This window comes from Vigna umbellata, chromosome 3 (genome assembly GCF_029865625.1).
Source record: "Vigna umbellata cultivar VRB3 chromosome 3, Vumbellata_1.0, whole genome shotgun sequence".
Classification (NCBI taxonomy): Eukaryota; Viridiplantae; Streptophyta; class Magnoliopsida; order Fabales; family Fabaceae; genus Vigna; species Vigna umbellata.
This window is the reverse complement of record NC_142167.1, coordinates 20119808-20143882: the sequence shown is the minus strand read 5'-3', so window position 1 is coordinate 20143882 and position 24075 is coordinate 20119808. Positions and strand designations below refer to the sequence as shown.

The window sequence follows — 24075 nt, the reverse complement described above, 5'->3', positions numbered from 1 at the left end:
ATCAGTGGAGATCTCACCACAACTAACGTGAACAAAATTTAATTTAGAAAAAAAAAATAGTTTCGCTGCTTATTCATGCCTTGTTTCGGGGAATTTCTTGGATAGAAAATAAAAAATTAAAATTGATTTATACATAAAATAGTAGATTAATTGATTGATTTTAATTTTAAGAAAAGTTAATTATTCATATATTTGGTTTTCTAATACTTAGTTTGGTTTGAAGTATTTTTCAGCTTCGCATTGGTGGTGTTGTCTTGTGCAAGTGATTTTCAGCTTATTAATAGAATTGGTAAGTAAACAGTTTAGAAAGTAAGATGAAGTAAAAGTTTTGAGGAATTGAAAGAAGAATCGAAGAAGAAGGGTCAAAGAGCATAGAAACATAATAGATAATGCGAACCCTTTGCGACGTATGCGAGAGCGCCGCTGCCATTCTCTTCTGCGCCGCCGACGAGGCTGCTCTCTGCTCTGCTTGTGACCAAAAGGTTCCTTTTTTTCTTTCCTTTCTCTTTCAATTCTATTCTAAGCAATTTCCAATTTCATCCATAAATTAAATACATAGAAAACAATTCTTTACACTTTACTCTGCTTGCTTGATTGAATCTTAATTCACTTCTTAAATTACTGTAATTATTAATTTAATAATTTATGTTCAAGGAGTAAACGAATGTTGTTTCACTTTGATTTGATTCTGATGTTGGGTCTTGATATTGCTTTAGCTTTCCTCTGCAAAGTAATGTATTTCCCATGAGTCTGGGCCTTGATTTTGAATATGTTTTGGTTTCAGTGTTTCATCTACCTATGTTCTTTCTTTCAAGTCCATATCCGAGCAGGATGCTCTTCTATTCGTATTCTTTTCTCAGTTTTTCATCCTGTTTTTAATTTGCATTTACTTCCATTTTAGATACACTTTGTTGTTGATGTAATTTCTTACTTCCTTCCCTATAACCGAAACGAACGAGTCTCGTTTAACTGGTTTCCAAGAGTATGAATCAAATTTGTTACCGTACACCCTTGTTTTGATGAATATTAGTATAAGTACATTTAAGAAAAGAAAGTAAAAAGGAAAATAAGTTAACATTTTCATTATAACTTCTCCAAAAGCTCAAGGCTTAAAGTTGAGTTTAGCTTATGTGAGGAGTTTATATATATATATATATATATATATATATATATATATATATATATATATATATATATATATATATTTGTGTTTGTGTAAAAGTTGATCTAAGAGGGTTTATATCGTTTTAGGATATGTTTTTGCATCATTGGATCTGAAATGCCTATGAAATATTATTGCATAGAATCTTCATATAGAGAGTGATTCACTTAACAAAAGAGGTAGCATTAGGACAACATAGTTGGAATTCCGACTCACTTGGAATGTGAACAAGTAGTTAACCAATAACGGAATTGTATTTTCCCCGCAGGTTTTCTTGGAAAATCTTTTTATGTTGAGTGATGCATTCTACCTCTGTGAATTTCGTATTTTTTCTTGGATGGTGCAATAATTAATACGACCCAATTATTTATGCGTTTTGTCAAGTGTTTCTGTTAACAACATTCATAATAATTTAATGAAAGTACCACTACATTTGCATGCATTTTTTTCTTCTGATAGCTTGTGTTTGCATTGGAGATACAGATCCATATGTGTAATAAACTTGCTAGCAGACACATTCGGGTTGGCCTTGCTGACCCCACTGATGTTCCACGCTGTGACATATGTGAAAATGCACCTGGTACTGAGGGTATTCATATCTTTTTTGCAAGATTGTGCATTCTAAACTATACAGAAGTTGAATCTTTCTCCCATGTCATGGAAATTTGTGTGTAGCTTTCTTTTACTGTGAGGTAGATGGTAGTTCGCTGTGTCTGCAATGTGATATGATTGTGCATGTTGGTGGTAAAAGAACTCATGAAAGATATCTTCTATTGAGGCAAAGAGTTGAGGTATGTTTTAGGATGTAAAGAATTATCAATCTTCCAAGCTTCTGAATAGATAATTTTGAAGTTTATATATGTTGCTTTTGACCTTTCTATGGCAGTTTCCAGGTGATAAACCTGCCCAAATGGAAGAACTAGGGCTGCAACCACTGGATCAGAATGAATTTAGGAGGGATGAAAATCAGTTTCTCAAGCTAAAAACAAGAGAAATTCAGCAGAATCACAGTATCTTGCCTGTTCCAAGACAAGAAAATAATATCGATGGTCATAGAAAAATTGATAAAAAGTTAATTGATCTGAACACCAGGCCATTGCGGTTAAATGGACCAGCACCAAACAACCAGGTAGTTGTTTTTTCCTATTCTACAAGAACTTGAGTTATTTGATCAAGGGCTGTTTGTAATGTGCATTTCAGAAACAAAAAAGTTGTAACACTTATTAGTCGTCAAATTAACGTATAATCTAATTCTTAAGGAACAAGGTATGGATATTTTAAGAGGCAGTAATCATGAATTTGCAAGTGTGCCACCAGTTGAATCCTACAAACAAGGGGCTGAGAAGTAATAAAGGTACAACACATAAGATGGGCTGAGGCAGCTACAGAAATATAATGTTTACTCAGTTTTCTTTTACACCGTTGACCTTGTTTCTGTCTGCTTAAAGTTTGAATTGTTTGGCTGCAGACCAAATCAATGAGGGGAAATAGTTACTTTCATACGAATGAGATGCATAATGAAGGTTGCTTAAAGTCGCTGGTATATGCCAAGTTTTCTTAAAGCAGCTTATGTTAACTACATCCTTAACATTTTGGTTTGTTAAACTTAGTCTGACAACAGAGGAACTGTTGGTCATATAACTTCATGATATTTATTACATGTCTACATATTATATATGATTAAACTCTCAAATTATTTAAATCTGCTGTTGACTTCAGTTTCTGTTCTATGTTAAAAGGGACGGTAATGCTAATGCATTGGTTGAAGTAAAAACCTATTATGGCTTCTTTTATTAAAATACAAAAGGAGAAGGGTATTGGGGAAGACTTGTATGATGATGGGGTGGTGTATTGATACTTCTCTGGTTTAACGTATGAAGCACCAATCACATTTCATGTATGAATAAAAAGAAGTTTAAAACAACATTATTCTTCATTTTTGAAAACTGTATATTTCATTACAATGGTGAAAATACTTCAAAGAAAAAAAGTGAGAGGATAAATAAGATTTGACTAATACAAAAGGCAAATAGAAGGATATAATAATAGAACTTAAGAAGATGATTGTTCCAACAAGAGTACGAAGGAGAAACTAAAACGTTTAATTCTTTTCTTTTGTTTAATAAGACCTATTTTATATTTTTTATATAAATATTGACTAAAACTTGTCTCTCTTTTTTTTTTATTTAAAAACATCATATTAGCTAAAACTTAAATAAAAATATACTAAAATAAAAAAAATTAAACTTTTAAAGTATAAAAATGTTTTTTCATAAATTTTTTAATGGTTTAATTATTATATGTTAAAAATATCAAAAAGTTATATTGTGGCTGGTTTATATACACTGTCTTGTGAAAATAATATAGAAGCTATATTTAAGAATACATTATTTCAATATAAAAGTAAATGTGTAGTCATAAAATTGTTTGATTAAATCTACTAATAGAATTTGTAGTTACGGGTTGTTTTATGACACTTACATCTTTTTTCTAGTTAAAAATTAGATGTGTGTTTCTTATATTTCCAATACCAAGCCATTTACTTTTTTTCTATAATTGTAAAATAGACTTTCAACTCTATTGTGATTTTAATAAATGACAATAATTTTTCATATATTTTAATTAAAATAACAATAGTATTTAATTTATTTTAAAACAAAAAATAAAGTTTTAAAATATAAAAATGGATAGTTTTTTTATAAACAAAAGATTGGGTTTTCACATGTTTTTTTTGTTGTAACCCAAATAAAATCGATCCACTTCTAGCACAGATTCTTGAACTCATCCAACTTGGTTTCGTAAGCCTTTGAAACGAAAAAAAAAATAGCTGTTTTGATCTCCACTTCATATTTTGTGCTTCATCGATAAAGATTTTTTTATCAAATTTTAAAATTTATTGATATCTTTGAAAAATCTTTTATCAAATTTTAAAATATTTTTTATTAAATTTTAAAATCTAATAGAAAAAATGTAATTTTTAAGTTATTTTTGAAAATTGAATATATATAATGAAATGATTAGAGATACATGTAAAACAACCTTGGACGCCACTGCATCTAAATAACTGTTTGCTTTCGTATTATTAAAAATTATTAAAGCTGTTTCCAATATAAAATTAGACAAAGATAACAACTCGTTAATAAGTTATGAGATATATTAATTTTGTATTTTTAATAAATTTTATTGAACATAGAATATTAAATAATGTATCATAACATTTCTTAAACTTTAGCTGATTAAAAGTTATTAGAAATTAATATGTAATAAAATTTTAACATATTTAGTTTCTTTGCTTTTGTTATTGGAAAATGACACTTGAACAACCATTTTTGACAACATTTAGACACGCGCACACGTGTCTAAATTTGAATGGTCCATTTTCATTTAATTTTTCCAACTGGATCACTCAAATTTATACACGCGTGTCTAAATGTTGTCAAAAATGGTGGTTGAAGTATTCCTTTGTTATTTGTAGGTTTCAGCACTGCTTCTTCTTCTTTCTCAACGTGTTGCCTCCTCGCCACCGAATACTCCTCCCGCGCCGCTGCACGGACCCACGGACCGCCGCCATCCTTCACGGCCCTTCCGAGAGAACCGTCCGCTGTATGATTCTCCCTGTTGCTTATCGGCACATCAACAAACAGATCATTGAGCGTATGTCATTGAAACTCATTCGTTCCCCCTTTTTCTTCTTTATTTTTGAACTCATTGAATGATAACGAAATTCATTAGTCACTCCTTACTTGCCAAGTCAAAAACGGGAAGATTCACTTCGGTCCGTAATTACTTGTTTTCCTCTTCCTTCATTTGCTGCAAACTGTTTGTGAATTTTACTAAGTGTTTGTCTTATTGTTTTCACATTATCTGGAAATTTTATGTCTGTGGTAACGCGGAATGGTTTTCTGTATGTTATTTAGTATCTGCTAAGAAATTCTCAATGAGCTAAAATTAGTTTATGCATTGGTTTTAACTTATTGAAAAAACTAATTTCATTTTTTTTAAAAATTTTCCATTGTAAAAGTGCTTATGGAAAGTTTTCGTATAAACAGCCCTTACTTGTTTCAATGATGTTGGTCTGATTGGATATAACTGCCACATGCTTTTGGTTTTAAGGTGGACATTTACCTGTTGCTGCTCTACTATTTTTACCATGCAATGAATACATGGGCATTAGGATGTATATTCGGCATTGTGCTTAATAATACGAGATAAGGTGAATGCTTTTTGACATTTTTGCATTTGCTTTTCCATGGGGATTTTATCAGGAAACCAATGGCAAGTTCTTTGGGTAACAGAGTTGGATCTGTTCGAAACTCTCCTTTACTAAGGTTTCCGCTCAACTTCATGAGAGCCTTGAGCACTTCATCTTCTACTTCTTCTAGTTCCTCTTCTATTTCTTCTGCTCAGAGCCCAAAGAAATCGAAGCGAAGAAAGAAAAAGAACTTGTTCGAGGTTGCTCAGTTCTTACCTAACTGGGGAATTGGCTGCCACATGGCCAAGAGTCACTGGAACGAAGTTTCTTACGAGATCACTAAACTCAATCTGTACAAGGTGCTTCTCTTTCGATCCTAAACTTTTTTTCTTGTCCTCCTATTGTTTTGATTCGGATTTCAACTATTTCAAATTGTATTTTACAGTGATTTATTCCCCTGCTTTTCTCCGTTCTAGCAAATATCTTTCTCCTTAATTTTATGTTGCATATGTTTTTGCAGGACGGAAGGCATGGAAAAGCATGGGGCATTGCTCATAAAAATGGTTAGTGTCATAAGTAGAAGTGTTTTTGACTTTGGGATATTTTGATTATCAATTCTCTGTGCAGCAGAGTCTAGGCACTGATAATCTTGCTGCACTGCTTTTCTCCAACGAAAGTGTAGGCTAGTTTCTGAATTCTTACGTAATCAATTTAGCATACCCAGTCCTGCCTGGCATAATAACAATTTGACTCTCTATTTTTCTATTCCCCTTTCATTTCATCCATTCTAATGGCTACTGAAAACTAGAATCGCAAACATATTTTTATGAATTTTGATAGAAGTGTTTGTTTGACATTTCTAAGGGAACATTTCTAACTTTGCTGTGGTGAAGAGCCCTTGGAGAGTGTTTAACGCTTATTGTGAGCTTGTAAGAACTTGCGAGAGGATTGAGCTTGTGTGCATAAGTTTGGGTAGTGATGCCACATGCGGCACTCCATTACATTTGCATGTCTCAGTGTTAACTTTCTTTCGTTCATATTCCATATCAAATTAATTAGGATCTCAGTTATAAATCACATTTTTTTTTCTTATTTGACAACGTAGTTTCTGTTAGTTACTAGAACTTGGAAGCTTTATTTGATAAATTCTCAGGATGTTCTGTGAAGCATAATGTACCTGAAATAAAGTGTAAGTTGTATGAAGTATTGTAAATGCTGAAACATTTTTGAGTACTTGTGTTTCTGACTCGATTTGATATGGCATAACTTATTGCAGGCTTGCCATTAGCAGATGCTCCAAAAAAGATTAGTGGAGTTCACAAACGATGTTGGAAGTACCTATCTGATGTAGTAAAAACATCAGACAGCTCAATGGACTTAACAAATCCCACAGACAGTGGCTTAAAATTTGAAACTGAAGCAAGTTGATACTTTCTAGTGACTTTGTTCAAATCATCAACATTAACTCATCTCTTTTTCAATTGGTCTAGTTGTTTTCGACCACTGTAGATTTTCTAGCCAATCTTGCAATATTCCTCACTCATTCTGCAAGGTGCTTAATTAAGTTTCTTTTATATTCATTAAATGAACTCACTAATATGAAACGTTCTGAGGGAGTAATCTGGCTGCATTTGGTTCTTACTTTATTTTTGTCTGAGTTATTTCATATCCATTCTAATAGATCACCGAATCTATATCTTCACATGGTAGTTCTTAATTATGTTGATTGTAAATGGGGACTTTGTATAAACACAATTTGGTATCAATATCCATCAATGATGCCTTTACCAGTGATTGACTTTATAAATACCATCACACTCGGACATCAGTAAGCTCAATGCATCCCATCAGTTATTATATATACAAAACAATTGAGAAGACTATGAGAGAAAGCTATAACTATTCAAAATTACTTAATAGAATTCAAATATTCGTGTTACATAATTTGAAATTGCATCGACAAGCATAGGTTGTTTATTAACTTAATACTACCAAGCTACAGTACATGATTTCATTGCATTTTGTTTTATTCTTTTTCGTCTGCCAACTCTACCGCCTTAAAAAAAAACTATTAAGAAGCCTTTGTTCTATGTGATTTTATTAGACTTTATTCCGGAAGGAATCCAATAACATTCATATGCTTAACCTCCTCAATGAGACATCATTGTCATCGTTGCATTAAGGATCAATTTGGTTTGTTAAGAATTATTTCACCTGATTATTGTTTCATAAGGCTATCATTATGTATGGATTGGAATTTCTATTTCATAAGCTACATGGATTTGGCTAAAGTTTCTCTTCACTAAACACTGTCCAAATTATGATTTTTAGATTTCAAGAAGAGAATACAAACACACAATACATCAATAATGATACTATGCAAATTAGACATCTCTTTCATGTTTTATTCATCATACAATAAGTTAATTTGTAAAATTCAGCTAAATTTTTCGTAAGCATAGTTGGGGGTTAAGAAATGAAATATTTAATACAACGACCTTTTCTCTCTGAACGTTGTCACGTTTGTCAAATATTGAATGAGTTATCATTCTCTTCTAAATAAATTGTTGTGGATTAGAGTTCTAGATATCTACCTGAGTTTTTAAAAAGGAAAAGAAAATTCGCCATGTAGCATTTCTCTAAAGATTCATTGTCGTCGTCTAAATAAAAAGTGCAATATATTACACTAACTATTAAGTTTATGATAAACAAATAATTATCAGTCTTCAAAAGTCCTGCAATGAGAAGTTGTGATATTGGCGTCTTAAATCAATTTCACATTTTAATTTTCTGTTACAACTCTTCAAGAGAGTGCTAAAGAATTCCATTGAAGATGCTTTCTTGCTAACTTTGACAAGTTTTATCTTCCTTGGGGATTAAAAGTTGTTTGTTGTTGAGCCTAAGCAAAGAAGAATTCATGTCCTTTTAAAGAGGAATGAGTTTTTTTTTCTTTCAATTCTTACACTATTTTCTAAAGAGATTTTTCATCAGTTGCCGAGATTCAACCATTTTGTTATATATGGGGATATATTAAAATGCACAACTCATAGCAAAAGGTTTATTAAGTTGTAAAGGAAGATGTAAACCATAAACAAAAATAGTCTCCAAGACTATAAAAACATTACATTTTACAGAAATTAGTCTTCCACTTCATCTCCGTCAACACCTACTGCAACTGCTGGTGTTGGTGCCTAACATGTATCATATGCACTAGAAACATCTTAGTAGGAGTAACCTTTGACGAACAACTCCTTCTTGGCCTCTTCAGATTCACCCTCACCAGTGTACTTTCCAAGCTGAGCCAGTGAGTTGGACTTGGCACGGAAAAGGAGTGCATCTTGTGACGCCTTCACATTCTCTGGGCGTCCTCCCCATGTCTTCAAGGCAGTGTTTTGAAGGGCTCTGGCATATGAGAATGACACGTGCCATGGGTTTGGAGATTGGTTCATGGCATTCAAATTCAGGGTAGCTTCAACCTCAGACTGTCCACCAGACAAAAACTGCATAACACAACTTTGGTGAGCACACGAAAGGGATGTTAAGAATGCAAAGAATGATGCATTTGGCAGTGTCACTTACCATGATTCCAGGGACTGCAGGGGGGATTCTCCTGTGAAGGAGCTTGAGGGTGTAATCAGCTACTGTTTGAGGACTTGCCTTCTCCTTTGATTCAGCTCCAGGTGTAACCATGCTAGGCTTCAGGAGAATACCCTCAAAAAGGACATTGTTCTCAGCAAGGTAGAAGAACACCTCTGCCCATACCTTTTGGGCTACTTCAAAAGTTCTATGAATATTATGCTCCCCATCAAGCAAGATTTCTGGCTCCACAATTGGCACCAATCCATTGTCCTAAAACCATTAAATGAAAACATTTTGGCTCTTCAGAATCAGTACAAACATGTAGAAAGTTGATGGGTCATTGAGTGGAGAGTTTCATGGGAAGATATAACACCAAATGAGACAAGAGACAGACATGTTCCAAAATCTTAAAGATAATGAATTTATGGTTCTTTTGTTTATATGTAACTCAACTTTCTTCTTTTTATCGAATGAAAGACTTGAACTTGAAATTGAAATTCTCAACAAAAAGCGTCCCGCTAGACCCCAAATCACTAATACAACTTGAGTGGTTTTCTCACCTGAGAAATTGCAGCATAGCGAGCCAGACCCCAGGCTGCTTCCTTAACAGCAAGAGCAGAGGGACCGTTGGGGATGCTCACAACAGTACGCCTAATATGGAGTTATGGGTTGATATGATAAAAAAATAAGCATGATGTGTAACACAAGAAAATAAAGGGCATAAAACTATGAATGATTTTGCTGCCGCTGCAAAGGGCAACGAAAAACTTACCATTTGGCGAAACGGGCACCTTGCTGATAGTATGCAGCTGAGCGAGAGGCAAGACCATCCAAACCTTGGCACCATGACTCATCGTTGGAGCCAGTAAGAGGAACCAAACCCTGTTGTCTCAAGCACATAAACCATGATTTAAAAGTACATACACCGCCATACATGCAGATTCGAAGCCTCTATTTTAGTTCAAAATCGAGATTTTCACCATTCTGAACTACAAAAAAAGCTAACTTCTGGTATGTTATTATAACTAAGCTGCTGTGTTTATGTGAGACGTGGAACATTTTTCTACATGGACACCGACAAATATACCATTAACAGTACAATTAAGTATAAGGACATATTATATAAACTATTAAAAAGTAAATCTTTAACATTAACATCCATCAATACTCATGCTACTTCTTTTCATTGTTATTTAAGGTGTCAGTGACTGCATAATAAAGGAAGGAAAGGGTGATTCTGAAATTGTTACCTTGTCGACCTTAATACCAGGAACAATGTTTTGCTCAATGAGAACATCAACAATCTTCTTGCCATCAATTGTGGATTGGTAGAGAGTTTCCTCGAAGAGAATGGCACCAGAGATGTATTGACCAAGGCCTGGAACTGTCACAAGAAGGGTACGGTATGCCTGGCGGTTAGCTTCAGTATTCTCTAGCCCAATTGACGCCAAACGCTTCCCACAGGTAGCATTGGACTCATCCATGGCCAAAATTCCCCTCCCTGGTGAAGCCACAGTTTTCTGTTTTCACACGCAGCAAAATACCATTCGCATCAACAATGTCAAAAACACACTTTAGGAGCAAACAAGAACAACCACAAAGATTTATTAGAAAAGAAAGTAAAGTCATATTCACTACTAAGAAAATTTTCACAACTACAATACTAAAGCACGCACTTAATAACCATAATCTCAAGTATGACAGAAAGTTACAACTACCCTTTGTCCTCTAAATTCTAACAAAGCCAGTTGGAAAACAAGAAACGGATTATGAGTTTATGGGTGTGAACAGTTACAATTTAGTTTAATTGCAAGATGCTCTTAGTGTCTATCTTGGGTTGTTTAGATAAAATTTTCCATTAGAGAAAAGGGTAACTGCATTTAGCTTGTTCATCAGTTAAAACAATCTGAACTGGTGAAGAAGTTAAACAGAAAGAAGTCACATAAAAATAAAGAGTATGAAAGATGAGATTTTTATTATCATACCGCGGTCTTAACAAGCTCCTCAGCATATGAACCAGCTCTGATGGTGAGGGCTGAAGGGTTGGTGGGGCTGCATCTGACAACTGACGCAGAAGGTTGGCGAAGGGATTGACCCTTCACCCACTCAGACTTGTCAAGAACAAGTGAAGACTTGAGCAGAGAGGGTGATGCAGAGGCCATTGATGAGCACTACCACAATCTTATCTCCTACAGAACAACCTTTGTATTGGCCTCGTTACCACACATGCAACGTTTTCGCTTCATTTATAGTTCTCAAGTGATGTCTCGTTTGAGGCTGCTGTGAGCTAACCTATCCTCACTTGACATGTGGATGATAACTTGAGCTTCCTTGCCATTCTGAGCTGCCATTTCGTGGTTCAAATGGATGCTTTTTTTCTCGCCTCGTAAAAAAGAGTTGGAAAAAAGATTGATATTATTTTGCCATTGTGTTACTAGTAGTGACAAATGTATTACATGCACCAAAAAGGGTACCAATTATTGTTGTTTGTGTGAGAAGGAAATGAAGAACCGAGTATGAGGTTATTGTTTACCTTGTTGATTAACCGTTTTGTCTCCTTCTCATTGGTTTATGGTCTTGGTTCAATGATAGGGTGTTGTGAGGTTGAGGTAACGATGTCTCTAGATCATGCTTTGTCAAGGGCTACTTGTAATTATGCCTTCTTCTGCTGTCCCACATCCTCGGCTATGATATTTTTTAATGGCCCAATTAACTCATATTATGTTTTTTTCTTCCCATCTTTTGGTCCATTTGAGATTAATCTAATTGAGAGTTTTTTCATCTTGTTGAAAAGGGTATCTCTATATGTAATTTGGGTTTTACCCTATAATTGATACTAAAATAGGCGTCTTTGCAATGGAGGAGTTGTTTTCCTTATGTAATGTCGTGGTTATGTAACATGTGAATAGCAAGTGGGTTATTTAACATCACTTGCACCCAGTTGACAATCTAGTTTTTAGAATATTTTGATCATTAAAAAAATTAGTTTTTATATTTATAAAAAAAATTGAAAGATAAAATAATACATATAAAATACGTATACAAATCTATTAAGTGTCAAAATAATAATATTCATAACAATTTTTAACCCTACTCAAGGTGTACCAATTTACTAGTCACTGATAATAATTGTCAATAGTTCTTTTAATTTTCATTTATTAGTTGTTTCGACAAGATTCTCAAAGGTTCATTGGACATCTCTTGTTCCAACTCGTATTCAAGTTTTATGTTTTGTTGATAATTTATATCACTCGAAGAGTACTTGCATAAACGTGAATAATTATCTCTCATAAGGGATTTCAAGTACACTTGATGTTGGACGAGGTTGGAACTACGCTTTCAAGTTCATTACAGTTGAAAGGATTGTCGAGCTTGTGGTTACCTTCAATCCTTGCTTAGAAGTACTTTAGTGATTTTGATTTTTTTTTTTTCGTTTTGTCAAACTTTAAGTGCATAAGAGAATTAGAGCATAGGAATATTAGATTTGCAATGTATTAGTGAATAATCATATCTTACACTAATAATAGTTGTCATGAGCTTTTACTTTTTTTGTTGGTTTAATCATGACTCAATCATACCTTAACTAAATTAACTTATTGATGCATGTTTCTTATTGACTAAGTGTTAATTTGATATTTATTTTGTAACCCAATCAAGTCGACCTGAGTGATCGATCCTAAGATGTACTGGTCTATTCTCCAATTTGTCAGGAATGTAAGCCCGTCAGTTAGGATCTCGACCTAAAGGTGTGTTGGTTGGCTAGCTAGTTAGTTAGGATGATCGACTCACAAGCCAATTAGGATGATTGGCTCAAGGGTATGCTAGTTGGCTAGTCAATTGGTGAGGATGATAAGCCATAAGTTGATCTTTATTGACCACAAGGTTATATATCATACACTAGTAATTGAAAAAAACTTTTAATAGTTTATTTTAATTTTCTATTAGATTACTAAATTAGTTATTTATTTATTTAATTCATTACACATTTTTTATGGGTAGAAAATTTCAAAACAAAATAAAATTCTATGATTTTATGAGTAATTTAATTAATTAAAATGAAATATTTTCAAATTTGACCTAAAGAGTAAAAATTCTACGAGTAAAAATAAGATGTTAACTACAATTTTGTTGGTTGATGTTAATGACTGTTATTTTTTATTTATATTATTATAATAATTTTTTGCTGTTGTTTTAGATTATTGTTGCTTGATATTAGTCATAATTGATTAATGTCATAAAGATTAATTTTTGATTCATATGGAGTATTGTTGTTATTTCTTTTGTTGATTTCTGTATTAATGGTTATTTTTCTTGCCAACGACACTAATGTTATTCTTTATCAATAATTTGTTAGAAAATTTTTAATGTTAATTAAGAAAATTTTCGGTCGACATTAAATAAGATTAATTGTTTTTGCCAATGTTAATTGGATATAAATTTTAACTAACAACATCCTATGAAAAGTTTAATCCATTTTAAATTTAAAGTTCTTGATTATCTAGGAAAGTGTAAAATTTCTTATCCAGCAATTTGAAATGCAATTTTCTTTCTCTCTTTTCTGTTACATATCCTTTTCCGTACTTCTTGAAATTTGGTATAGTATTAGAGTTCAAACTACTTGAATTGATAGAATTAGTTTTGTTATCATTCGATCCTCCTTGGGCAATGTTAATCAAAGGAGATTCAATTAACCTTTTCCCAAATTTGTTTATGCGCGATTCATGTGTAAGTAATGACGCCTCAACTTCACTCATTGGAAGAGATCAAGATTGCTTTCAACAATGGAGAATATAAGACCGTACTCTTCTGGTAAGTCTTCAAGAATCACGTCTAAATGTTCACGAGAAGGAATAGAATCACTGCAAAAATCGAGGGCATCAACAATACATTTGATGTGAAGTAAAAATTCCTGCACAGTTTTTTGTTCAAACATTGTTATATGAATCTTATGTTTCTGGAAATACTCATAAACCTACCTTCATATTTTGATGAGTGAACACAAACTGTTTTAATCAAGGCAAAATTGACAAAGAGAGAGTCTGTTGAAGCCATGATAGAAGGATCTGAACTTATTCCCAACTACAGTATGCTAGAGTTTCAATTCCTGTTTGACAATCTTCTTAAGGGAAAAACCGCATAAGAATCACGTAACTTATAACAAAGCGTTGAAGTTTTTAGACCTTAATCATCAGTTCAACTTTTGCCTCCACAATGGAAAATTAGAATAATTCAGTTTCTCACAAATAGGATGAAAGCAAGGAGTAGCAAAAGTGAAGACAATTTTGACTTGCTTCCATTGATGGATCTTAATGTTGTGCCAAAGATATTCCTTGAGTATATAATAATTTAATTTCTTTATTACTTTCTGAATGTCAAATTGGAAAAGTACACACATTAAAGTTTTAAGAACTAAGCTTGAGTAATAAATATAGAAGAAATATTTCAAACATTACTATGACGGGGTTTTGAGGTTCAGGATTTACTAGTAATACAGAGATGGGGATCAATAGCGCTACCTTGTGTATCCACTTATCAACTAATATTGATTTTCATTTCATTAGGTTCTCCACATCTTCCGTAACAGTATCAGAGAAACCTGTCTTTCAGGCTTTGTGGTGGCATTTATGGATTTGTTCTTCTCATACTGTTAACAGTGACAAATGTGAGTAAAGAAGTTGCAAATTAAATAAAAACAAACAAATCAAACAACATATATGTGGGAATGATCCATACACCTATGTCGTGTTCCAACTTCTAATAGCCTAAATCACAGTATTGTGCAGTTATGTTGTCATTGTCATTAACAGACCAAGCCCCATATTACCTGTTCAAAATGAAAACATCATTATTTGGTTCATGTTCTGCTCATTGCCTATTTGATCAACATTGACTCCGATTTTTGTGTCTATGATTTTGGTTTGGTCATTGTAAAATACTAATAGCTTTGATGTCATTAATAAATTTCATCAAGTTATTTTTTTCTGTGACTCTGTTAATAAGGTCGAGTTCACTGGGTATCTGATTTCCCACTTTCCATCGGAACCTTATTCCATTCTGTTTCCGTATGTAGCAAATTACTTACTAGTGGAAAATGTTATTATGGAAAATATTCAAATGCTGCCGATGCCCCCAGAGTATTTTTGTATTCAGATAGTAGAAAATGGCTTTAACAAGTACGAAAAATTTATTCAGAAGGTTCTTTTTTAAGCTTCTTGTAAAATGCTCTTTAGCTTCTAATTTATGTTCTTTAATTTTTAACAGTGCAAGTCACTTATCTTTTACCTTGATGAATGGTTGAGAACATCTATGATAAGAGAATCAAATTAAATTGATAGAATAAGACTAGTTCTTGGTTGAACTCTGCATCCACTGAAAGAAAAGAAAAATCAATTAGGACCGTCTCCGTTTTTTTTTTTTACATTCACATTGTTCTAGATGGGACTAAGGTCATGTGCTACTTCACCATTCTGTTTCATTTTGTTTCTCAAATGATGATTCTCTCAATGTGTGAATATATCTTCATGCACCCATTTAGAGAAATAAAAAATGGATCAAAATTGAAATTACAATCCTTGTAAAGCTCTGCATATATAACTTACTTTACACTGATAGCAGGATTCGGAACTACCTGTTTTTAACATGTCTTTTCCTGTACTTCCATAACTCGTCCTTTTTCCTCTTAGGTTTCACAATACCCATCCTATTTCTAACTACACCAATCAAGGATCTCCTATCCGTTCTGTTTTTTCTTGAAGCTTTATCATCCAGAATCGCCCGAAGTCTCTGGTAAGAATTGGCATCCATTACCAGACCCTTCTTGACCATCTCCTGGTGATAAAAGAATGCCTGTGAAAAATCTCGAACGCGGAGAAATGCATATATGATAGTTGAGTAAGTTACTGAATCTGGCTTTAAGTTACGATCTGCCATCTCTTCCAACAATTCTGGCAGCTTTGAGTGTCGCCCTCCTCGTGCATATGCATTCATCAGCATATTGTACGTCAACAATGTTGGATGCAGTCCAACTTTCCCAAATTGAGATATTACATCTCTTGCTTCCTTGTAGTGACCATGTTTAGCAAAACCATCAACAAGAGTATTGAATGTCACTCGTGTTCCTTCAACTTTCTCCCTCCTCATCAACTTCCATATTTTCATTAATGTTTCAGTATCACCAGCTCGTCTAAATGCATCTAGTAATGCAGTGTAGGTTTCTATGGATGGTTTAACACCTTCCCTTTGCATGTTTTCAAATGCTGCATAAGCTTTCTCATGCCAGCCACTAACTGAATATGCATGGATAAGAGCTGTGTAAGAATGTGAAGTGGGTTTAATACCATCTTTCCTCATCTTCAAGAATGTATCTGCAGCCATGTCACTCATCCTTTTCTGCTTCCCATACGCACTGACAAGACAAGTATATGATTTGGCATTTGGTTTCAACCCCACATCCAGCATTTCAGCAATCAGGTTCTCCACGATCTCAGGCTGCATTTTTCTGCTGTATCCATACATTAGAATGTTGAACGTAGCTTCAGTGGGCTTAATCCCTTTAGCTTTCATCTCAACAAAAAGGCCTTCAGCTTCTTCTACACGGTTGGATTTACAATATGCATCCATCAGGGTGTTGTACATAATAGCATTTGGGGAAACCCCTTTCTTCTCCATTTCAGATAGGATGATGAGAGCTTCCCTCATCAAACCCTCAACACAAAAAGACTTTATGAGTGCACCTAGGACTTCTTCACCCCATTTGACTCCCTTTCCATTCATTTTTTCAAAAAATTGCCATGCATCTTTTGCATTGTGGCCAAGTTTTCTCATAACAATAACCATAATAGAACATGTCACGTGATCAGGAAGAACATTATCCGCTTCCATTGACTCGTACACTTTCCAAGCATCTTCGTACCTAAAACAATCAGGTAGACTTCAACAATAAACTCATACAATACGGGGCACTTTAGAGAGGGGTGATGCTGCTCTAAACAATGTGAGAACATTTGTCAAAGTAGGGAGAGATGAAAAATCTTTGGTTGTTTTCCATACAATCATAGATAATATTTAATTTTCACAGTTTTAAGTTTGGAAGCAGCACAGGAAACCGATACAGCAGAGGTAAATTGTAACATCTTAATTCTCTGACAAGGACCAATGAAATTCAATAGATTTTATAGGTGTTCATTGGACTCTTAATAACAAACCTAGAACAAAACAAGCCTAACAGATAAAAGAAAGGACTTCCATCCATCTGCATTAATGGAAAAGCTGACTGGTGTAAAGAGACTAGGGATTGTTTCAATCAATGGAAAGGCTCCAACAACCAACTCCTGGTTGGATCATCTGGTAAGCTATATTTACACAAACAAATTAAGTTATAGATTTTTTGCAATTGGACTGAAGTACAAATGCAGAAATTTTTTGTAAAATAAAGTAATTTAAAGAACAGTATGCTTCCAGTTCCACCTTTGAAGAATAATATACAGTAGCAAAGTTTCCCTAACTATTACTAATATATTAAGAAACCAAAGTATAGCCCATCAAGAGAACTTGCAAAGAATATGCACAACCACATGAACTTCATGCTGAAACTGATGTGCTAGTGCAATTAATATTCATGACCAGGTTTATTGTCATCATTGATCAGAATTCTAGGTAAAGATGATGAAATAAGTAATTTCCAGTGTTGAGCTGAAACATAATTAAGACATGGCATGGCTTATACCACTGCTTGGATAACAAGCCTGTAGCACCGTGTTCATTTCCTTATCTTCCAAGATCACTACAACAATTATAACAGTGAAACAAATGAACTGGTAAACAAGTAAATTAATTAAACGTGTATCATTCTAACTAAGCAAAAGTAACAAGCTATTTTACTTGCATTTGCATCCTCTACTAATTTTCCCATGATCCACACAAAAGCAGCAAAAGAAAAACAAGCAAACCATGTGATTTTGCAGGAATATTTTACCTGCCACTAGAAAGAAGGCCTGAAATCGCGGCATTGTAAACATGAGCATCTCGGAACTCCTTGGTGGATGGTAAGTTTGAGAACAAAACCATCAACTTATCAGCCATCCTCGCCTTCCCCAACAAAGGAAACAACACAGTGCAAGCCCGAGGTGTAACCAGTGAAGGTTCCTGCGACCTCATCCACTGAAAAAAATACAAACAAGACACCAGAAGGTGTTCCACCCCAAGTGATTTCAAAACCTCCCAACAATCTTTCTCACTAACCCTTCCTTCGTATTCAACCAAACCCTCTTCCAGAGTAATATTCTGAGGCAAGTTCCTTGCAAGCTGAACAATCTCCCCCACAATCCCCTCAGGTAACGGCAAACCCTTTTTCTCACACACCCTTTCTTTCTTTTCTTCAACAAACAAGGAACCATCCTCCAAACCCGTTACAGATTCTTCTTCAACAAGGTCACTGGTGTCAGAAGCAAGGTGCCATGATATGCGACGGTTCTTCTGAAGCGACAACCTTCCTTCTTTTCCCGGGTCTTGGAAGCAAATCCTAGTGCGGGTTTTGAAGAATTTGTAGATTGGATCATCTGGGTCACGAGCTTCTTCTACTACTACTTCTTCTTCTTCTATTGTTTCTATGAGCTCTTGTTCTTCTGGTTCTTGTTCTTGTTGGAGATATGGGAGGAAAATGGGGGTTGGTGAAGGGTGGATGGTGTTGGATGGTGATGCACAAAGACAAAGGGTTTTGGAGATTGGAGAGGTTGAGATTTTGGAGTGTGAAAGAAAAAAAGGCTTTGAAAGAGAATGAACATAAAAATGGTGTGAAATGGAAGTAGAGTGTGTGAGATTGAAAGCCATGGCTCTCACAAAGGTTATCTTCTCCCAAAGCTTGCTGATTCCTCACATGATTCCCTTTCGCAGGTTCTGCACTGAGTCAAACCAAAGAACGCATAGAAATTGCAATCTCGTTCTTCCTCCAATTTTAGTTTCTTATTTTTTATTTTATTTTAAGAAGTCCATAATTTTACTTTAATTTTTAACTTTATATATTTATTTTTTATGTGATTTAATTAAATTATAAACTTGAAATATTTATTCAAAAGAATAATAAAAAAAATACTTTAATTAATCAATATACAAAAAGTAAAACACAACAAAATAAAGATTAAATCAAAACCATTATTTTAAAAAATATAAAACCAAAATCATAAAAAAAAAATGATTTCAATTGATTTTAATTAAAATCAATTAAAGTCCCACACCATATCGAAACAGAACAGCGCAGGGGAGCAGTGTTCTCCCTTTCTCCACCCAACCTCGCGCAGCCTCTCCTCCCAACCTGCCGCAGACGGCGACGGCGAGGGGCGACGGTCTGTGACTCGACGGCGAGCGGTTCAGAAGAAGGAAAGAACCAGTGCGGGGGCAGCAGAAGAACAAGAGTGAAACCCTAACAAGTCGCGATCAGCCCAAACAAGTTTCTACCGTATATTCCAATTTGAAAGTGATGTGGTTGTGTTTCACAGGATTGGAAAATAGTGATAGTGTATCTACCATTTAGTCACTGGATTGGAAATATCTATTGAAATATTATATTATACCTGAGCATGGCCTCTCATACAGGCTCGGAATAATACTGAAAGGTGTAGCTGTGTGTAAGCATCCTGCAATGGTCGATGTCCATAACTTGGTTTGTCAAACCTGTAACAGTGTGGGTCTTGGTGATGGCTCTGATGGCTTTTTCTACTGCCTTCGATGTGGCTCGCAATTTGAGGATGTCATGGACACTGCTGTCGATGCTGATGATCTCTTCAATAAGGGAGAAACTGCTGGTGGGGCTGTCTACATGGCCAGTCACCTACGGCAACGACCTGCTGCAGTCAAAGCCGAACCCATATCCCAATATGACTCATTCTATGATTCCCAGTCCAATTTCATTAAGAATCTAGGTTTAGATGATGATACTCCTCAACGAAATGAATTTGTTGAAGTTAAAAGAGAGGAATTTTATGCCGATCAGTTTGTTGAGGAAAGTCCTTCGGTTCCTACTGATTTTGGAGGCTCAAACGTTGCAAGCTTTGAAGATTACCACAATGAGATAAGGATGCGGTATGTGATGGGGTTGCAGATGATGATTGAGCTTCAATGTGAAGCTTTGGTGAAGGAGTTTAAGGTTACTCCTCTAATTTGTGGCTTGGTTGGGCCAATTTGGTTGAGGTTTGTCTCTAGGACTGGTGTTTTCGATGATGACTGGCCTGATAAAGTAATCCATAACTCTGAGATGCAGAGAGAAGGTAACACAAAATTTCCTGTCTTATATTGTTACATTTGAATTACAATACATGTGCTCTGTTTTGTTTCATGGTTTGGTTCTGTACGTTCCAGTCAATTTTTCTATATAAGTTTGGTGCATGCTTCTGGCTCAGTATTGAAAGTGATATTCTAATTCTTGGTTTTTTTTGGTTGTAAAATATGTGGGGCATTAATGTGTCCTGTTCACGAAAGGTTTCAGTAAATGCTTTCTGTTTCTCTTAAAATTTAATGAAACCTGGTGATTGATTGACGTGTTCACTCTCTCTAGTATATCATATATGATAGTCACAACTCAATTTGATATTCATCGGATTTGGATTTAGTTATCAAATTTATTGTTTGAGCAATGGTGTAACAGGATGACCTTGACAATTTTATACCGACCTTTCATGTTTATCAAGTATGTACTATATAGCTTTTCTGCACTCAACGAGATGCTTTATTTTAATCCACCATATCTTATAGTTTGTTGAGTTTATTTCTTCATTGGTCTCAGATGAACCGGAAGATTATAAGCCACGTGCTAAACACAGATCAGAGCCCCACAATATATTTGGTCAGCGAGCTGTGATGATATGGTTTAGGTCTTTAAAGAAAAGGATTCCACTGTCTTGTACTGTTGCTGTTTCATTTTTGGCATGTCATGTTGCCAGAGAAGCTGTCCTGCCATCTGACATGATGAAGTGGACGTCTGAAGGGAAGCTTCCATATTTTTCTGCTTTTATTGAAATTGAGAAGCGCATAGGACAACCTTCAAGTGCATGTCCTATAAGTTCAAGTGTTATGTTCAGGCCCCAGCGAGCTGTTCCAGTACAGAAGATAGAGTCATTTGCTGCATCCATTGCTCAGTTCATAGGCTTGGAGTTACCTCCTGTTAACTTTTATGCAATAGCTTACCGTTATCTTAAAAAATTATCACTTCCTGTTGAGAAGATTCTTCCTTATGCATGTCGCATATATGAATGGTCAATGCCTCCATGTTTGTGGTTATCCCTATCTACTAAGTATTTTAGGCTCCCTACTCATGTATGCGTTATGTCAATTCTAATTGTAGCAATAAGGATATTATATAACATAAATGGATTTGGAGAGTGGGAGAGTAGTTTGTCTCGGAATGATGATGCCATAGACAACAGTGAAATGGGTAATGCTTTTGCCGCCAATAACGGGCATGATATTGGTTCAGAGTCTAAAGATTCAGCTGAAGATCGAGTGGGACCTCAAAAACATGAAATGGATTCTGCCTGGCTTATCCAGCACCTTCAAGCAAGATATAACGAGATTGGGGATACCAATGGTAAAGTTATTGTTTACTTATGTTATTATCTTACGACACTGAACCTTTGTTGAATCCATATTCTATTTGTGTCCTATTTTTTGGAACAATTAAATGGCCATCTAACATCCAGTATTTGTGCACAGAGTATTCGAAGGACTTGCCAACGTATCTCAAATACTGTAGGGATGTTGTGTTTGCTGGATCAGAGTCATCTTATGGGAATCACGAGGAAGAAAATATGATAGAATACTTATGGAATTTTTATCAGAATGAAGAGGTAATTAAAGAACTTTGTTATTCCATTGACATGCACGGGCCTCTACAATTAGGATGTCTTGAAATTGTTTTCAGGTTTCAACTTCTTTCATTATATCTTTCCTGTGAGATATTCTAAGAAAGAAGTAGCCCTATGCCTGTACTCTTTTTGTGTATGGGACATGGCTCGGCTGTTACTGATTTTCAATTTCCTTCATGGTGAAGCTTGGAAAATAAATTGGCTGCATTAATACTTCCTAAAGGACATCAAAATTTCATAAAAGTGCCACAAAGATTGGCGCTGACTTATTTCCTGAAATCAGTTTTGTACAAAAATAGAACAAAGATAGGAATTTCTTTCTGTTTCTTGCAAAATTGTGGGGCTCCATCAATTGGCAGCCATTTATCTATCTCTAAATTTCTTAAACAGGTTTTGTTTTATAAAGTTGATTGGGAGAACATTCTAGAAAATGACATGTTGCTTGCATTTAAATGTTACTATTTGAATACATTTACTTATCAACTGTCAAAATTATAACTTAACTGTTTATGATTCATGTGAGAATTGCTCAATTATTCATGGGTCAATTAATATTTCACTGTTAGTACCTCACTCTCAGTTTTGTTGTTCTCCAACGATATGTAATTTGAATGAGTGAAGGGATGTACATTCATACTCTCTTAATGAAATATTTAAGTAAAAGATGCTTGAATTGTGACTGCAGACTTTTTGCAATGATAATGAAGATCACCTATATGGATTTCCCCCCCCCCCAAATGTTATGCTTGTATAGTATAAAATTTGTAGTCCTGCATCTCCTAAATTTTATGCAAGCAAGATTTCATTACATATAGATTAAGTTAACTGTCTAGGACTGTCTAGTTTCCGGGAGTTGTTTGTGTTGCCTGAATACACTGCGAGAGTGCCTGTCAAAGTATGTTGTAACCCTTTTTTTTTTTAATTTCAGGATATAAAACCATTCGAGAATCTAGAGCAGTCAAATTCTTCTTTTAACCAAACGAGGTTGAATGATAAAGAATGCATTGACAGGACCTCCAAGCAGGAAAAGATTAGAAAAAAAGGTTTGAATAAACTATTTCCTGATGATGAAACCTGCCTTAAAGATGACTTGCCTGGAAGTGTGGATGATAATAATTCACAGGAGAGTTCATCAGAAGATGAAGACTCAGATTCCCATGATCACAATTCAGGAAAATCTCGAGTCAGAGAGGCCATTAGACAGATGAAATTAGACATGGAAGAGAACAGATTTTGTTATATACCACCTAGTCTCAAGCGAAAAAAACTTGATTATATTCACTATGCAAGAAAGAGGGATGAAGGTGCCCTGACATATGTTGCCCATGCTGATTATTACATATTGCTTCGTGCTTGTACTAGGATTGCACTAGTTGACATTCGCATTTTGCATATCGGTGTGTTGAGCCTTGAGAGAAGACTTGGTTTTTTAGAAGAACAGACTGATAAATGCTTACATTCGAAACCAACTAAGATTTCATGTCAGTTTTGTAGTGATCAGGCCACGGAAAATGGATCTGATGATCTTCCTGGGCTATCAAACTTGAATATTTGAGAATTGATTCTCAATTCTTGTACAGTTTAACTACACTAACAACTGGATTTGAGAAAGGATACTTCAGTTTATTTTATTTTTCTTTCGATTTCCAATTATTCACAATAGAGTAAATAATAGGAATTATAGGATGAGGCGATGAGAACAAAGATGACATGAAACTTTTTTATTGGTAATGCAAATTTAGAGCATATTTGAAGATTATTTTTAAAATTTCAAATGTTTTGGAGCTGTATGTTTGAAACAGTTGAAAACTGTGAAAACCCTCTTTTTTTTTTTAAATAAAATGAATTTGAAATTTGAAATTTATTGTTTATGGTCATTTTTCTTACAGGTGTGTAGACATTCCTTTTTTATGCTGAAGTTCATTTGCGTTAAAAAAAATCATTATCTTAAAATTATTTTTCATGTTAAATTAATTATAAGCACTTGTTCTTATCTTTTCTATAATGAAGTGTATTCTCTCATTTACAGAGAGATTAAGATCTTAAAAGATATATATCACAGAAAACAAAGATAACAATGAGACTAAAGGGTTATAACTCAAATTATGTATTTCTCTCTCTCTCTCTCTGTCTATCTATCTATATATATATATATATATATATATATATATATATATATATATATATATATATATATATTAACGTAAGACACCGAATTATAAATAAATTATTATAATTGTAGTTTATTCTCGGGTTAAATATGTTTTTAGTTCCTATACTATCAAGCG

At 34.4% G+C, this 24075-nt stretch overlaps 5 protein-coding genes across 8 annotated transcripts; 3 read left to right on the top strand and 2 right to left on the bottom strand.

The window, feature by feature from the left end:
• Positions 1 to 235: 235 nt before the first annotated feature.
• Positions 236 to 2864, top strand: BBX18 (B-box zinc finger family protein). Of its 2 annotated transcripts, XM_047309892.2 has the most exons (6): positions 240 to 482; positions 1646 to 1742; positions 1838 to 1953; positions 2049 to 2291; positions 2422 to 2516; positions 2631 to 2864. In XM_047309892.2, exons 1-5 carry the CDS (start codon positions 390 to 392, stop codon positions 2509 to 2511), a joined length of 639 nt encoding a protein of 212 aa, XP_047165848.1. In that variant the 5' UTR covers positions 240 to 389; the 3' UTR covers positions 2512 to 2516; positions 2631 to 2864. The 2 variants fall into 2 exon arrangements, with proteins under 2 accessions (XP_087964581.1, XP_047165848.1); XM_088108455.1 differs by lacking the exon at positions 2422 to 2516 and having other exon boundaries at positions 236 to 482.
• Positions 2865 to 4632: 1768 nt separating this feature from the next.
• LOC124835040 (uncharacterized) lies at positions 4633 to 7000 on the top strand. Its single transcript, XM_047309913.2, has 4 exons — positions 4633 to 4816; positions 5428 to 5713; positions 5875 to 5917; positions 6631 to 7000. Exons 2-4 carry the CDS (start codon positions 5435 to 5437, stop codon positions 6780 to 6782), a joined length of 474 nt encoding a protein of 157 aa, XP_047165869.2. The 5' UTR covers positions 4633 to 4816; positions 5428 to 5434; the 3' UTR covers positions 6783 to 7000.
• Positions 7001 to 8384: 1384 nt separating this feature from the next.
• Positions 8385 to 11164, bottom strand: LOC124835053 (fructose-bisphosphate aldolase 1, chloroplastic). Its single transcript, XM_047309923.2, has 6 exons — positions 10919 to 11164; positions 10184 to 10453; positions 9706 to 9815; positions 9494 to 9584; positions 8934 to 9203; positions 8385 to 8854 (listed from the first exon to the last, which is right to left on the bottom strand). The coding sequence occupies exons 1-6, from the start codon at positions 11093 to 11095 to the stop codon at positions 8576 to 8578; spliced, it is 1197 nt and encodes a 398-aa protein (XP_047165879.1). The 5' UTR covers positions 11096 to 11164; the 3' UTR covers positions 8385 to 8575.
• Positions 11165 to 14263: 3099 nt separating this feature from the next.
• On the bottom strand, positions 14264 to 18883 carry EMB1006 (Pentatricopeptide repeat (PPR) superfamily protein). 3 transcript variants are annotated; one of them, XR_015785106.1, is made up of 5 exons: positions 17908 to 18883; positions 15562 to 16845; positions 15216 to 15302; positions 14667 to 14757; positions 14264 to 14577 (listed from the first exon to the last, which is right to left on the bottom strand). XR_015785106.1 is itself a non-coding variant. In XM_088110271.1 (4 exons), the coding sequence occupies exons 1-3, from the start codon at positions 18759 to 18761 to the stop codon at positions 15257 to 15259; spliced, it is 2184 nt and encodes a 727-aa protein (XP_087966397.1). In that variant the 5' UTR covers positions 18762 to 18883; the 3' UTR covers positions 14264 to 14577; positions 15216 to 15256. The 3 variants fall into 3 exon arrangements, 2 of the variants coding, with proteins under 2 accessions (XP_087966397.1, XP_047165889.2); XM_088110271.1 differs by lacking the exon at positions 14667 to 14757; XM_047309933.2 differs by lacking the exons at positions 14667 to 14757; positions 15216 to 15302.
• Positions 18884 to 19161: 278 nt separating this feature from the next.
• Positions 19162 to 23424, top strand: MEE12 (maternal effect embryo arrest 12). The gene is made up of 4 exons (XM_047309943.2): positions 19162 to 20194; positions 20710 to 21510; positions 21636 to 21769; positions 22716 to 23424. Exons 1-4 carry the CDS (start codon positions 19570 to 19572, stop codon positions 23340 to 23342), a joined length of 2187 nt encoding a protein of 728 aa, XP_047165899.1. The 5' UTR covers positions 19162 to 19569; the 3' UTR covers positions 23343 to 23424.
• Positions 23425 to 24075: the final 651 nt, after the last annotated feature.

What these genes read in the sequence shown, in the direction of transcription:
- BBX18 (XM_088108455.1), top strand. Translation starts at nt 390, where the DNA reads ATGCGAACCCTTTGCGACGTATGCGAGAGCGCCGCTGCCATTCTCTTC. An exon ending in TATTGAGGCAAAGAGTTGAG is followed by an intron (nt 1,954 to 2,048) that starts GTATGTTTTAGG and finishes TTTCTATGGCAG; the next exon opens with TTTCCAGGTGATAAACCTGC. An exon ending in GACCAGCACCAAACAACCAG is followed by an intron (nt 2,292 to 2,630) that starts GTAGTTGTTTTT and finishes GTTTGGCTGCAG; the next exon opens with ACCAAATCAATGAGGGGAAA.
- LOC124835040 (XM_047309913.2), top strand. Translation starts at nt 5,435, where the DNA reads ATGGCAAGTTCTTTGGGTAACAGAGTTGGATCTGTTCGAAACTCTCCT. An exon ending in CTAAACTCAATCTGTACAAG is followed by an intron (nt 5,714 to 5,874) that starts GTGCTTCTCTTT and finishes ATGTTTTTGCAG; the next exon opens with GACGGAAGGCATGGAAAAGC. An exon ending in GGGCATTGCTCATAAAAATG is followed by an intron (nt 5,918 to 6,630) that starts GTTAGTGTCATA and finishes AACTTATTGCAG; the next exon opens with GCTTGCCATTAGCAGATGCT.
- LOC124835053 (XM_047309923.2), bottom strand. Translation starts at nt 11,095, where the DNA reads ATGGCCTCTGCATCACCCTCTCTGCTCAAGTCTTCACTTGTTCTTGAC. An exon ending in GGTGCCCGTTTCGCCAAATG is followed by an intron (nt 9,585 to 9,705) that starts GTAAGTTTTTCG and finishes ACTCCATATTAG; the next exon opens with GCGTACTGTTGTGAGCATCC. An exon ending in CTGCAGTCCCTGGAATCATG is followed by an intron (nt 8,855 to 8,933) that starts GTAAGTGACACT and finishes TGTGTTATGCAG; the next exon opens with TTTTTGTCTGGTGGACAGTC.
- EMB1006 (XM_088110271.1), bottom strand. Translation starts at nt 18,761, where the DNA reads ATGGCTTTCAATCTCACACACTCTACTTCCATTTCACACCATTTTTAT. An exon ending in GGCCTTCTTTCTAGTGGCAG is followed by an intron (nt 16,846 to 17,907) that starts GTAAAATATTCC and finishes TGATTGTTTTAG; the next exon opens with GTACGAAGATGCTTGGAAAG. An exon ending in AAAAGACATGTTAAAAACAG is followed by an intron (nt 15,303 to 15,561) that starts GTAGTTCCGAAT and finishes CTTTTCTTTCAG; the next exon opens with TGGATGCAGAGTTCAACCAA.
- MEE12 (XM_047309943.2), top strand. Translation starts at nt 19,570, where the DNA reads ATGGTCGATGTCCATAACTTGGTTTGTCAAACCTGTAACAGTGTGGGT. An exon ending in CTCTGAGATGCAGAGAGAAG is followed by an intron (nt 20,195 to 20,709) that starts GTAACACAAAAT and finishes CATTGGTCTCAG; the next exon opens with ATGAACCGGAAGATTATAAG. An exon ending in ATTTTTATCAGAATGAAGAG is followed by an intron (nt 21,770 to 22,715) that starts GTAATTAAAGAA and finishes TTTTAATTTCAG; the next exon opens with GATATAAAACCATTCGAGAA.